At 40.5% G+C, this 15,519-nt stretch overlaps 1 protein-coding gene across 5 annotated transcripts in view; it reads right to left on the bottom strand.

Annotated features, from left to right (window-relative positions):
- Window positions 1–15,519, bottom strand: part of CDK14 (cyclin dependent kinase 14) — a 388,387-nt gene that overhangs the window by 116,556 nt on the left and 256,312 nt on the right. For all 5 annotated transcript variants that reach the window (XM_060248474.1, XM_060248475.1, XM_060248478.1 and 2 more), the window contains 2 exons: window positions 15,100–15,163; window positions 1,300–1,348 (listed from right to left, as the gene is read on the bottom strand). In XM_060248474.1, coding sequence (XP_060104457.1) covers window positions 1,300–1,348; window positions 15,100–15,163 — 113 coding nt within the window. The remainder of the gene's footprint in view (window positions 1–1,299; window positions 1,349–15,099; window positions 15,164–15,519) is intronic.

Genomic DNA, 15,519 nt, shown 5'->3' with positions numbered 1-15,519 from the left:
AAAAGAACAAGTATTGTGTTTGAGTAAATATGGTATGAAGGATGGGGATGCACTGAATGCTGGATGGCATCATGTTTGCTTCCACACTGAACATCTCCAATGGAAATGCTCTGTCATCTTTCAGATGGAAAAGATGAAACCAGCAGAATAGTTCCTGACTAACTCTAGATGGTTGGACAGATTGGCACAATCAGCTATATAAAAAAGCAGCCAATTTAAGGCCACTGATCAGGGGTGTCAAACATGCAGCCCAAGGGCCAAATCATCATCCCAAATTTCACTTCTCTGCCAGCCAGTCACCAATGCAGTTTACTTCCCATGCTAACTTTCAGAGCCAATTTACATCATAAGGCGTCACAGGGCTTTAACCCTACCAGAGTTTTATCTAAATGCAAGCTACATGTTATAAATAAAAAGTATACTCTTCAAGTAATTTTTGACAATTGGAAAACGATTTCTATGGTGTCTTTTTCTTGATGGTTTGTATGTAAAAATTTCACAACAAAAACACTGTGTTTTCAATTAGACTCATAATATAGGAATTGTCAGAAGTACATATACATATGCACAGTCAGTGACACAATCCTAGTGAACATTCAGATGATAAAAGACCCCTTTCCTCATACATGTTTCATAAATGTTTATTGAAAGATAGAAGACGTCCTTCTGTATATTATAATAACTTTCATACCTTTATTCACACCCATTTAAATTGAAGAATTACAGATTCCCCCACTTCCACCACAATGAGAACACAGAAAATTTGTTAAGATAGTTTTAAGTAACAATATTCCTTTGGTTGTTAACATGATCTTTTTCTGTCAATTCAAAAATAAAAAGCTATTGTGTTTAATAAGGGACAATTTTAGAAACAGCTTCCCAGAAATGTATACCATGCAAATCAGACTTTTTAATCCAATCCTGTGATATGAATGAGAAGTAAAAAGCTCTGAAGTTTCAGTATATCAGTTTACACAGAAGTGCGGATTGGCAGAAAATTTTAAAATCACCTTTAGGGAAATGAGTGTTTCCAGCTATTTTGTTCTTACTCCATATTCTCCACCCATCAGCATCACCCCTTCCTATTTAAAACCACTGCATATTGCTTTGGGCATTGTTCATTTTCTGCAGTGTAGGGTGGAAATGTTAAACAAAGACAGTAGAGAAACTGAGACATTCATGGCAAAGAATAAACTGGGTCAGTTCTGGCATTAGAAATGCACACAATATTCAGAAATGAAGTGAGAAATACATATCTATATAGGAATAGTAATTAGCAAGAAATCGGTAAAGACTTACTTATTCCAGGCTTGCCTGAGGTTTTTAGCACTGTACTGTGTAAAACGCTCTGTAACAACAGGGAAAGAAAATGAAAGATATTCAGTTTTTGTATAAAACTATACACAAAAAATATTTTAACGAGTATTCTGCTTATCACCTGGCTCAGCCATTCATTGATTTAATATGGGAAAACCTCAAAGAGAACTGCTCAAGGAACACTAATCAATCAGAAAACTTCAAAAAAGGCAGATTATGTTTCTTCAACACAAACACGTTCGCTTTGACATTTTGTTCCATGGTTCCAAATCCTTAATGAACTAATTTATAACAACAACAGGAAGAAAGATTAACGGAAACCCAGGCTCATGCAGAACATTTGGAGGCAAGCTGGGAGGTATGCTGCTCACGTAAACCTCTACTTGGATAAGACTAACCACAATTCCATAATTACAGGAATTACTTGTTTCCTTGCCCATAATAATAGCCCAGGAAACAAAAGTTCTTTCTCTTACATGCTTCCTCAGCCACCAACATAGGGAGAAAGAACAGTGATTTTGCCCTGGTTTTCCACTCCAGCAGGAAAGGATAGGATTGTACAATGATTACTAGGGAAGAGATATAGCGCTCATTCTTTGAATAAAAGCTAAGCTTGTCCCAGCTTGCTTGATGGGGGTCACCCACTGTATGGCAATGGAAGCACAACGCAAAGACTGAGATCTTAAAGCTGGCTCCTGCTCTACTCCTATAACATTCTTTAGATTTCCATGGAGGTCTTCAAGAAAAACATAAGCTGAATGATATTTCACCAGCATTAGAACTATACAGGCATATGACATAAATCCAAGCAAGTACAATAGTCAGAAAACTGATAAAAGATGGATTCTGTTTGCTAATTTAGGTAACCACAGTTCAGCAAACCACAGTTTGCTAATTTAGGTAACATGGCGAACCACAGATAAGCTTTCTTAGCAATAGTTGTGCATGATATCAGAAATTATAGACTCAGTTCTGGTATCATGCAAAAACCATTGCTAAGAAAGCTTAACTATAATTTCTTGAAATAGTCATTATATCCATCGAAAACAAAATTTTGGAGAGGCAGATATTCTAAATAATCTAAATAAATAAGAAAAAGGTTGAGAAGTTTACATTCACATGGTCTATATTTATAATCAATCATGGGTTCATATAACAGTATTCTAAAATACAGTACAAAAGAGATATAAAATTAAAGTATACTAATCTATTTTCTAATGTAGAAGAACAGATTGGATTTATACCCAGCCTTTACTACCTAAAGGAGTCTCAGAGCAGCTTACAATCTCCTTCCCCTTCCCCTCCCCTCAACAGACACCCTGTGAGGCAGATGAAGCTGAGAGAGCTCTCCCAGAAACTGCTCTTAAGAGGAACAGCTCTGTGAGAACTTGTGACTGACTTAAGGTCACATCAGCAAGTGTATGTGGAGGAGTGGAGAATCAAATCCAGTTCTCCCAGATAAGAGTCCGCACACTTAACCACTACACCAAACTGGCTCTGAAATAAGCCATTGAAAAAGACATTAAAACTTTACTGCATACCAGAGACCTGGTTTAGGATAAATCCCATGTGATTAGAGGCCACATGCAAGACAAAGAAGTAGACTCATCTACCCTGCTCTGTCACAGAATGTACTAAGCATCCACATATTAAAATAATATTTGTATGTGGCCTACATGTGAGTTTTATCAGGTCCGCATGTAATGGGTTTTATAGGAATATACCCCATTTAAATGTCCATTTAACTTAATTTACTTCATTTGGTATATAGTTCTCCTTTCTTCCTTTATATCCCTCAGAGTAGGTTATGCTTCCATGACAAATTCCCAGTGGGGATCTGAAAACCTTCCCAATCCTAGTTTGACTCTCTAACCACTACACCACATTGGACCTCAAATCCATCTATTACAAAGCCATTTTAGCTCTCACAGCCGTGCTAACTGGAACGAAGTTCACAATGCACATGCCTCATGCAGCCCTGTTAGAATACAGGAATGGAATGAGAGCTTATAAATTTATATGGATCTTTCTGTTACACCTGGTCTACTGAAGGGTAATTTGCATATGACAGAGAGGATTCCACACATTGTGCCTTCTCTACATAAGCAAGAAGCTGCTCTGGAGGAGCATAATCATCTATAGTTACACCAGACATGGCCTAATTCAGAAACCTAAGGGCTGTAAGTGTGCATTTTCCATTTCTTGGAACCCAACTTTAAACAAAATATATGCATAGTAAGGGCTTTGTACTAAGAAGAAGAAGAAGATATTGGATTTATATCCCGCCCTCCACTCTGAAGAGTCTCAGAGCGGCTCACAATCTCCTTTACCTTCCTCCCCCACAACAAACACCCTGTGAGGTGGGTGGGGCTGGAGAGGGCTCTCCCAGCAGCTGCCCTTTCAAGGACAACTTCTGCCAGAGCTATGGCTGACCCAAGACCATTCCAGCAGGTTCAAGTGGAGGAGTGGGGAATCAAACTTGGTTCTCCCAGATAAGAGTCCACACACTTAACCACTACACCAAACTGGCTCTAGATCTGATACTCTAGATTTGGAGAAACTCGTCAAGTACACTTTTGCATACAGAATGGAATTTCAGGAAATGATTGCTTCTTTCCCTCAGCACCTTTATAGGGCACATCATCATCCTCACCACCACCACCACCCAGACCTACCACAAAATAAAGAAACTATTGATCAAGCTGCTTGAAAAACAACGTATGTCAGGGCTTTTTTTTGTAGAAATAGCACAGCAGGAACTCATTTGGATATTAGGCCACACCCCCTGACATTAGCTTTGTTTCACACAGGGCTTTTTTGTAGAAAAAGTCCAGCAGAAACTCATTTGCATATTAGGCCACACCCAGTAATGCCAAGCCAGCCAGAATTGCATTCCTGTGTGTTCTTGCTAAAAAAAAAAAAGCCCTGTGTTATGTAACTGAACAGCAGGACTGAGAGGATGACAGATGCATCAATGCCACATTCTGACAAGGATACTGATGCCTAAGTGACAAGCAATATCTTCAAGCTTATCTTAACAAAACACAGAGAAAGGCTGCAATTTTGAAATGCCAGCTTACTAAAGTGTCTGCCTTGTTAAAAGGACAGAAAGTACCATTTGCGAAATTAAATAAGCAATGAAGCAATTACAGAAAGTAACACTTCAGTGCATCATTTCAGAAATCAATGGGTTGAAAGAATCCAATACTACATAAATTAAGGTGGTTAACACTTACGACATTTGCACATTAGCCTATTTTTGTGTAAGGGTGCAGAATGTGCAAAGAAACCTACACAGAACTGAAGATAGCAAATCCAGAGAAGAGCCAGAATTTCTAAAATGAGATATTACCTCATGGCATCCAGAAATTGTCTCTCTTTCTTACAAACTGCAACTCTACAATGTTCCCTTTTAGTTAGGACCTTGTCAGCAAATAAGACATTAAAAGGCTTTGCCCCACGATCCAACCTTCAGGTTTTCACAATGAATTATCTCAAGCAAGCTGTTACCCTTTAGACCATGGGTGTCAAATATCCAGCCCATGGGCCTCCTCTGGCCCCCAGAGGACTTTTATGCAGCTCCCAAGGAACTGCCTATGGTTTGCTTCCTTCTCCCTCTGTCCTGTTCCTGTCATTTTTTTGGCTTTTCTCTGTGGAAGTGAGGCAGCTGAGCACAGCAGCCTCTCCTCGCTCTCTCCCCCTTCCCCAAGGGAGGAGTCATCTCAGCCAATTAAGTAGCTTGGTTCTGTAAGCCAAAATGCCCTCAAAACGAGGTTGGGGAATAGTCAGGTGGGCACCTGGCTCACTCAGGATCTTTTACCTGTATATACAAGATTAACTGTCCAGAAAGTAATGCTTAAAACTATAGGGACTCTAATTTAGTAAAAACAATTAAAATTTATTAAGAAAAATATAGGCTTCCATACAATATAAAATACTCATCAAAACACACATTCAGTCCTAGGAAACATAGATAGAGAGATAGGGGAACACATGGGTAGACAAACAGGGTGATATTTACCTATCGTAGTCTTCGAGGAAGGCTCCAATGGCGACAAGGGAGGAAGTGGGAGAAGGGACCCGAAACTGATCAGGAATCGGGGATGGATCTATGCAGCGGAAGTTGGGATACTGATAGAAGCACACCTGTGGGTAGCTAGTCCACAGATTATAAGGACTCTCTTGAACCATTAGGGGATGGGAGGTATGAGGGAGGAGAAAGGTGGTCAGCTGGTGTGTGACCTCACAAAAAGGGGAGGTTTCGCAGTGACCATAAGGGCTGGACTACTGCGACAACCAATAGAAAGTTCATTGGTGACACCTAATTGGGTGCCCACTCTTGACCAATGGACTTGCCTGGATCCTGGATACCTGAAAGAACTTTCTGGTTGAAACGGACCAGGGGGAGGCTCCAAAGTGACAGTTGGAAAGAAGAATAGAAGTGACTGCTGGGTGGGGAACACTCAAGATTAGGGAAATCTGAAAGGGTGACAATAGAGAGTCAAATTGTGGCCTAGGTAACACCCAGTATATACAAAGGAACTTGGCTCTGGCTGAAGATGGTCTTCCTCTTCTGTCTTCTCCTGGGCACCAGTCTTTGTCTAGAGTTCCGTTAAACAAAGAAAGTGGTGGTTGGACGATTAACCACTCCTGGGGTGGGTAGGTTGCTTGTAGGCCAAAGGTGACATCTGGTGTGTATGTGAGCCGTCTGCTTCGATGGAATGGAGTCACGCCTGGTAGGAAGATGGCTGCGTGGTGTTAGCCCTCCACGGTGGATTCCATGGTCAGAACTTCATAACCGTTTGCCTGGATAGCTCCTGGCGGCGCAGTCTCTTCCGCTCCATGGCTGGTATACGGAATGATGGAAAGCTGTCCGTTCTTCTGGTAGGCACTCTTGTACTGGTCTAAAGTGCTTTTGTGGCATTATGGCTGCTTGTACTACATAAGTCCCTTTTGCCCCGGATAGGTTTACCCACACTCTCTGGCCAGACGTGTGCGAGTCACTTCTCCAGGTGCTCTGGCAACCAAGCTGGTAATCACGATGTTCTTTAAGGGGGCTTTTCCTCACAGTTCTGTAGCTCTGCTGTGTGATTGAGAGAGCCTGGCACAGCTAAAGCTCTTTCAATCAAAGCATGGCTCTTAGTACAGGGCCTACTGTAAGCTCCAGGAGGATTGGCTACATCAGGGGTGTGTGGCCTAATATGCAAAGGAGCTCCTGCTACAAAAAAAGCTTTGGATATAATCATTATGTGATAGGCTATCATGTCCTTAGAGCAGCTACTTTTAAACTAATGGTATTTTGTTTCTCTTTGAAGGCAAAAGAGTACCTTGTAGGAAATGAAACTTACAGTGAAATTTTGTTGCATTAACCTGTCATCAACAGATGTTTGTTATGCCTTAGCCCTAAAGAATTAACTGTTGGCATAGGGAATTTAATATGACAGACATTATTTCATTATTTCTGTACCCATGAAGAATTCAAACATGTTTACTTGACAAACAGTGAACTTGTCTGGAACAACGGTAAGTGTAATAGTTGCTTGGAAAGGAGATGGTTTCAGTACAGAATCTGTTGGCAAAGGCAGGGTTAAGGGACTCTCCTCTCTCCCCACCCCACTCTTTCTTTACTTCAGATCACTCTCTTCTGTGAAGCACTCTGCAAAAGTCTAGGGGCTGTTGGGCTATTATGACATGTAACTGATGATTAACAAGTAGTTTGCCCCAAGGAAAGCTCTCCAACTTGGGAGAGAGAAGTCTAAATTAAGCAATGAAATGCCAAGATATAAGAAATGAAATTTAAAAGGCTTGGAAGACGTCTTACTCTTTTGCTTTTCAGCACAGGACAGAATAAAATAGTCGACTTTCATATGGTATAAGCCTATTGCAGCAAGATGGTGGCCCTACATAATGTTGGCATCCTCCCTTCCAGTGTCAGAGGTCATATAGTATAATGGGTCCAAATCTGATGCAAACAGACTTCTCTATGCAAGCAGTTATAACCTCACATTAAATGGAGAATTGCAAAAGTGCAGACAGGGCCTGCACACATTTGATTTGGCAAAGTTAGGTGTTATTTTGCCAGATGGACATCTATGGGCAGCTGAAGAAGAGCCCATATATGTCAAGGCAATGTTTTTTATCTCCTTACCTCCACTACCACTTGTAGGGAAAGTGTATTTTCTGAAGCAGACTGTGAAAAGAAGAACAATTTACCTGCAATACTGAGAGTCAAATTTTTCTGCCCCAAATTTATGTTAAAATTGTAACTTATTCTGGACTAAATAGGTTGGAAACAGAGAAATTAATGTATCTTCATTTACGTATTTTGTATTCAAAATTCTAAAAAGCCTTATGCTCTGCTCTAAACCTTTCTTAAAGCAATTCAGCATGCAACACATTTGCAAACCTCTGAGGGGGAAAATAATCCTTTTTGAGGAGAAAGAGGATTTTATATCTCCTGAATTTCAAACTCCATCACTTGCAGCAAAATTATGGTCTCTGGTTGCCTAATTATTGGCCCAAATCTCCTGAGTAGATCAGCCTATTTTCTCCAAGATGCCTATAAACTACTTCAGAAAATCTCTAAACAAAGCAATTGGATAACAAAATACTGTCCTACTTTAATCTTGTGCCGTAAAGATATCTATATGTTGTTGGGTTTGTTAAGTAACTGCATGAAGATATAAATGTTTCTTATCAACATCTAATAATTCATGAACATTCTTCATTTAACATTCAGGCTGCGCTGACATCAATATGCTGATGACACTCAGTTTTATTTATAGATGGGGAGCTGGTCAGGTGCCACCGTGGCTAATCCGGCTGAGAGATGGGAGACTGTGGCGGGATGACTAAACCAGAGCCAGATAAGATGGAATCCCTCAAAGGTTCTGCGGCTGCATCAGAGATACTGTTGTGGGGTGCTAGCTCTTGATGGCGTGCCATTAACACCAGCAACTACTGTTCAGAGTTTGGAGGTGATCCTGGATGCCTTCCTGACAATGGAGGCCCAGGTCACTAATATTGCCAGACTGGCATTTTATCAACTGTGCCAAGTCAGGTAACTGCTCCCCTACCTGTATCACTCCAAACTAGTCACAGTCATCCATGCAATGGTCACCTCCAGACTGGATTACTGTAACTTGTTCTATGTGGACCTATCCTCGAGGCTGACCCAAAAATCCAGCTGGTTCAGAATACACATGGCTCACATCTTTCTGGTGCTATGAGAGCTGCACTGGCTTCCAGTAGAGTACTGGATTAGGTTCATGGTGTTGGTGTTGACCTTTAAGGTCCTTAACAGCTAAGGACTAAGTACCTTCAAGGACTGCCTCTCCTGGTACATCCCTAGAAGAGCCTTGCGCTCTGATGATCAACATCTACTGATGGTTCCCACACTTAGAGATATCCAGCTATCCTTGATCAGTGCCATTGCCTTCTCTGCCCTGGCCCCAACCTAGTGGAACTCTCTGCCAAATTCCACCTAGGCCTTGCAGGATTTACTATCTTTCCACAGGGCCTGTAAGGCAGAGATGTTCTGTCAGGGATTCAGATGAGGGCAGCAATGGTTCAATTTGGCACCCCCACTTCCATCACCATCTAGCAAGATAGCAGCATCACTGGAACTTAGACAGTGCCACATGAAGGAAGCCTTATTGGGCTTCTGATGCCATCTGCTTTTTAAGGGAATCTGATACAGACTGTGTTCAGGAATGTATTTTTAAAAAAGGAAATAGGGATGTGGCAAAACAAGGCAATTTTTATAACAGGATTAGGACTGTAGTAGATTTAATTGTTTCAGGAAATTTTGTAAAGCTCTCTTGGTTTTTTTCCTCTTTCCCTTACTGTCTTCTTTATTGCCTAGTGGTATAATCCAGATTTATTGCATCATTAATTATCTACATGCTGATCATTATTTTATTTTTTAATAATTTGGTAATCTGCCTTGAGACTGAATGAGAAAGGTACATGAAAAATTAAATAAACAAAGTATGCCAGAAGATTTCAAATGAGGGTAGCAAATTATAATTGCTTAGGGAAAGAGAGGTCCACAGCTCAGGGGCAGCAACAAAGACCTTCCTATGAGAACATAAGAAAAGCCTTGTTGGATCAGGCCAATTGTCCATCCAGTCCAGAATTCTGTATCACACAGTAGCAAAAAACAATGTGCCATCAGGAGGTCCACCAACAGGGCCAGAACTCCAGAAGCCCTCCCACTGATGTCCCCCTCCAAGCACCAAGAACACAGAGCATCACTGCCTCAGATATAGTGCTCCACCTATACCTTATGGCTAATAGCCAGTGATGGACCTCTGCTCCATATGTTTATCCATTCCCCTCTTGAAGCTGTCTATGCTTGTAGCTGCCACCACTTCCTGTGGCTCTTCACCCTCTTTGGGTGAAGAAGTACTTTTGTTTATATTCTAAACCTACTGCTCATTAATTTTACTGAATGCTCACGAGTTCTTGTATTGTGAGAAAGGGAATAAATGTACTTATTTCTTTACCTTCTTTATCCCATGCATAATTTTGTAAACCTCTATCATGTCTCCCCTCAGTCATCATTTCTCCAAGCTAAAGAGCCCTGACCTCTTTAACCTTTCTTCATAGGGAAAATGTTCCATCCCCTTAATCATTTTAGTTGCTCTTTTCTGCACTTTCCCCAATGCTATAATATAATTTCTGAGGTGCAGTGACCAGAACTGTACACAGTATTCAAAATGAGGCTTGCACCATCAATTTTTACAAGGGCATGATGATACTGGATGATTTGTTTTCAATTCCCTTCCTAATAATCCCCAGCATAGAATTTGCCTTTTTTAATTGCTGCCGCACACTGGGTCAACATTTTCAGTGAGTTATCTACTGTGACTCCAAGATCTCTCTCCTCGTCAGTCTGCCCCAGTTCAGACCACATCAACATGTATCTATAGTTAGGATTTCTGGCTCCAATATTCATAGGCATTTCATAGGCATGTAGGCCAATTTTATAAGCATGCTGAGAGTCTACATGCCTTTGAAATGGGTAAATAATTTTCTGCACACAATACATTGATAAGAGCATTGGCTCCTCATTATCAGGTGACCTTGAGGATGAATCTTTGACTTGAAATGGCCTTAAAATCCAGATAAGTCCATTGTTGCATGACCTCTAGAGAGAGTTTAACTGTGAAAGTAACAAAGGAGCGGCATATTTATTTCTTTATTTCATGGACTTTGTGAATGTTCCTAAGCAAATTGTGACTGTCATACTGAAATTGGCCATTAATTTGCACTTTGCAATAAGACATTATAGTGTTTTCGTTTTCCCCCGCACACACACTTTTTGCACACTCTTAAGTCCTGACTGTTGTAACAACTTTTATTGTAGTAGCAGCTGCTGCTGAAGCAACATTAAAAAAAATCTGCCTAGCCAATCAAATCCCCAATGAAAAAGCCTCACCTGGCTCACTTCCTTTCTCAGAACATTTGGGCACCAGGAAAGGAGTCAGTGGACACTTTGACCTCCACAGACATCATGTTGGGGACCCCTGGGGTACAGTTTATCCCTTTGCTCTGAATGGCCTGCTGTTCTCTCCATCTTTCCCACCTTCGGACAGAAACAGATCTCAGGTTGTAGTTGCCAACTGCCCGCCTGCCTGCCAGGTATTGTGGAAATGTGAAAGTGACTGCAGCCACAGCCATCACCACTGTCCAATGAAAGTAAGCAAACTTGTTCATCTGAGCACCAGCAGCGGTTAGAATCAGCATCATTTGCTGCTCAACTGCTTGCTGTTTCCATCTTAGCATTGATAGCTCCAGCTTCAAACAGCCGTTAGACTCATTCGAGTATGCAAGGGATGCAGGCTACTGCCCCTTATGATCTCCTTCCATCTGACAAAAAAAAGAGCAGCTGATGCATCCTGTGTCATGAAGGTCCCACTGGAGAGCATTTTGTTGAAGGTGTCCCCTGCAAATACTTAGAGCTGGTCCTGTTCCCAGTTCCTCTGACCCATTTGAGCCTCTTCACCAGCCTGTGTCAGACTGGCAATGGTAAAACTGATCTGTTATGCTACCACATTGTATGAGTTCATGTTTTACTTGATCATGTTGCTATCACTCTGCTATTCCTTCTACATTGAGAAGGAGGGGGGCAGCAGGATGTGTTTTTTTAGGTCTCTGTTACCAATGCAAAGTACTTAGGGGGTGTGAAAACCATCAATATGATACTTTTGGACATAAAAAGAAGCATGTTCTATAATAACGAGCAAGTGCTAATTAGCTTGCCTTGGAGGCCTGCAAGTAGAAACTAAGAATATTGGAAGTGGTTGTCCCACCCTCTCACCACTCCATGCTCAGAGAAGAACTTGAGGATTCATAAGTACATTGAGAAGACTCTCTTTTTAAAAATACTATGCTTTTGCTAACGCTTGTGGGGGCGTGTAAAGAATAACACAGCAGTTCTGCACAGACTGCAGAAGATCTCCTGTGATAGCAGCACAATCTAGGCCTTGGATCAATCTTGTCATCACTCCTGCCCACAGCAGATTATATTTATCCAACTTTCCCAGGAAAATCGTGTCATCACTGTGCTAATAATTGAACCACAGTTTGGTGGGAAATAAAGAGTTTTTCAAATTAGGATGCTAATAAGTGACTGAGATGAAATTAGCTTAAAACCCTTCTTAGTAGTTTGAAACGCCACAGATATTTAATTAAGTTGTGGGTTATGTTAGCACAGTAGCTATTCATTGCTTTTACCTTCTGTTCAAAATCCCTTGTTTTCAGCTGTAAAAGTAGCAAAGCTTAGGCATCAAAGCCTCCTTTGAGCAGATGCTAGCATTCTATTCATCAGTGCTTTCTGCATAGGGTTTTTTTTTATCCATTCCAATTAGAGCTGGAAAGGAAAACAAAACAAACCTTCTGCACAGAGAGTGGAATCAGGCACAAATGCACATCTGTCATGTAGACGGCATATTTTTAAAAGTCTATGTATATACATACATAGTCCCAATTACACTGAGGACAAATACAGTAACATACTTTAGCTGGTGATCTGCAGAACTTGTGCTGAGATTCCCCTTGTGACACATGAAAAAAGGAAGGTTTTTAAAATATATATATCAAACTTTCTCTGCCTTGGGAAGAGGGTCTTCGGGTAGAGTCTATGTGAGAGTCATACCAATTCATCCGTTCAGAAGTACAACCACAACCTTCTAGTTCTCCTCTATAAACCACACAATTTCTCTTTCACATAAGTGAAATATATTATTTTAACCAGACCTATGTAAAACAATGGCCAATTGCAATTTATTTATTTGAATTTCCAAAAAATGAAATCACACACAAACCCAGCATGTTCCAACTGAGACTTAGACAAGAGAAGGGCTTCTTCTGCCATCTACTGTCAAAACACATTTTTTACAGTCTGCTCAAAGCTCTTTAATTTTTTTTTTAATTTTTCACAGGGGAGGGGGAAATCAGCCTTAGAAATGTTAAAACATAAATCTCTTTAATGTAATAAAATAAATATCTTTCCATAACAATTTATTTTTCTAATTTTAAGGTTTAAAGCAACTTATTCTACAGAGAAAGGCCAATAAACATTACTCTATCAGCTGGGCACTATGGGGTAGACGTGCTGCTGGATGCATTCTCTTCCACTGAGCTTTCTGGATTGGCCAGAAGATGATGTGGGGAGAGAGAGGCCAGCCTCCCCTTCAGCTGGGGTGGGGGAGGCAAATGCCTCATGCAACCAAGGTACAAGGTATGTATGTTTCCTCTGGGACTCCTGTCCCAGCCAGAAATGGGCAGAGGGGGAGAGAGAGGCCAGCCAAGATCTAGCCCATTATGACACAGTAAATACCATATATATAATAAGAAATTTCTAGGAAGTTGAATTCCGTACCCAATATCAGCTTTGGTGAGCTTGTAGGACTTGTGTGGCATCACTGCTCACACAGAGCAATGGCTGAAAATTGACTACATGTTTGGAAGAATTTGGTATACCCAGAATTCTTTTTATACAGATGAATGGCTTAAAAAAAAAGGTACAAGTCACACAAGTCAGATTTCATTTGGAACAGTTTTCAATACGTGGGCTGTACAATTTGTAGTGCTTATTTACAAGGCCATTTTCATTCAATGTATATATAACATATCACTCCCAGCAAAAATTAATGAGTTAGCAAAGAACAGAGATTGAGACATGTACTCCTTCTCACAGTTTCATACTGATTTATTATTCTTAACTGGATACTTCTTATATTATATTCCTGTTTGTACATAGTAATAATTCACTTGTTACTGTTATGATATGTAGTCACTTCAAAAAGTATGAACTACACAGAATATCAAGCAGGCATTAAAACAATCTATATTCATCCTACTGTAAAAAGCTTTGTTAACTTGTATTTGGTTAACAATCATCTGCCCGGGTTTTTTGGCTGCAAACTGGTAAAATCTTCAATTTACCAGCATAGTTGGTTAACTGGCAACCCAGTTTCCAATAAGCCCTGCCTAACAAAGCTTTTACTATATATATATTCAGGAATATAATTTTTTTGGGTGGTAGGGCACATGCAGGCTTCAAAAATGCATTTCTCTCACACTAACTTATTAGCTTGACAGTACCTAGTTTTACTAATAAACAAGCCAATCTGCTTATTAGGTATGGTATATGATTGTCAAAGGTGTAAATCTTTCTGCAATAAAAGGAGCATAGCTGTGTCAGCAATAACAATGCAGCTGTTTATAAGATAAAACACACACTCTCTTAAATGCACTTAAATATGACTTAAACTGCTAAACATTACCTCTGTTCATAATATTCATGAACCTAAAGCAAATTCAGTGATGCTTAAGCAGTGGTGAAAGTACTGAATTGTTTATATATACAATATCTTCTGAACAACATCATTGTCCACAACAACACAGCAGATGCCCCTTAAAACCAGTATGCTTAGTAGGCAAAATCTTTTTAATATTTAATTTTAACCTTTTAATATTCTAATTCTATTTAATATTCTAATTCTGAACTGGGCTCAGAGTGTGGATCAAAAAGTCCACACAGCATGACCATGCATGGATAGGTGAATTTATTTACAAACCCAAGAGTACCTTTGAGGCTTGCAGAACAATCTTTCAAAAACTGGAGGAATTAAACCCAGGTCTTGGATTCAGCGGGAGCTCACAGGAGTGCAGCTCCTGAACCTTTCTGACAGTTCCACCTCCTCCTTCCCACCTTGTCCATAGAATAGTAGGTGCAGCTGCATAACAATCTCTGGATGAGCTCCATCACCTTTTTTCCTACAAAACAACCCCTGATTAAACCTTTCAACTGCACTCCAGCCAGAACAGCCACATCTGCACAGACCTTGCTGGGGGTTGGGGAGAAAATCTCAGTGGCATCAGATAACAGAAACAGGTAAGCAGAGAGCAGAATGTGTGGGGCTGTACAAACAGCAAGGGGAGGGAGAAAGTATGGTTTGGATGAACGGTTGGCTGTGTCAGGAGCTGAGAGAAGGTAGGGAGGAATGTTGGGAGAGGGCTCTGAGGGAGGTAGATCAGTGATCAGTGGTGGTTTGTGAGTTCTTAGCTCTGAGCCACTACTGATCTTTTGGCATGCATGGTCTTATATAAAGGCTTGCAGCTGAAAGGTTGCAGGACACCTGACTGCTGGCTTCACACAGTGTGGAGCCAGAAGTTAGTTGAACAGGGGAGAAAGAGTGAAATCTTCTCTCCCCCATGAGTATCTTACAGGTCCCCTTCCTTGCACATTGTTTCCAATGTCTTGAAACCTACCAGGTTTGAAATGGGGTAGAGAATGGACTCCAGGCCAAGTATCTTCATTTGGGGTTCCAAGTACCTATAAACACAAAGGGAGAAAATATGCTGAGTTCAGAATGCGGATGACCACTTAATGCAAAGATTTAAATCAAACTTAAACCACCAAGAGAAGTTCAGTTATTTGCTCCAAGGGCTAGAGGGCTTACTATTGCAGAACAATATGAGACAATCATTCATATTTTATAAGTATCTAAAGCCATCACAAGATTTACAGCCATAATGTAAAGCCATTATTCAGCACTACACAATACAAAGAAGATTGCTTATTAATTCAGTCTGGAAAATTACACATTAGGCAGACAGAAGCAGCATCCACCATCAGGAGAAGACAAGAGCTATAGCTTAAAAAGTTCTCAGTTAACTAAAATATAGCCA

Source organism: Heteronotia binoei, chromosome 10 (assembly GCF_032191835.1).
Source record: "Heteronotia binoei isolate CCM8104 ecotype False Entrance Well chromosome 10, APGP_CSIRO_Hbin_v1, whole genome shotgun sequence".
In the NCBI taxonomy this organism is placed as follows: Eukaryota; Metazoa; Chordata; class Lepidosauria; order Squamata; family Gekkonidae; genus Heteronotia; species Heteronotia binoei.
Note: the sequence above shows the minus strand (reverse complement) of the source record. Positions and strands in the feature narration are given on the sequence as shown.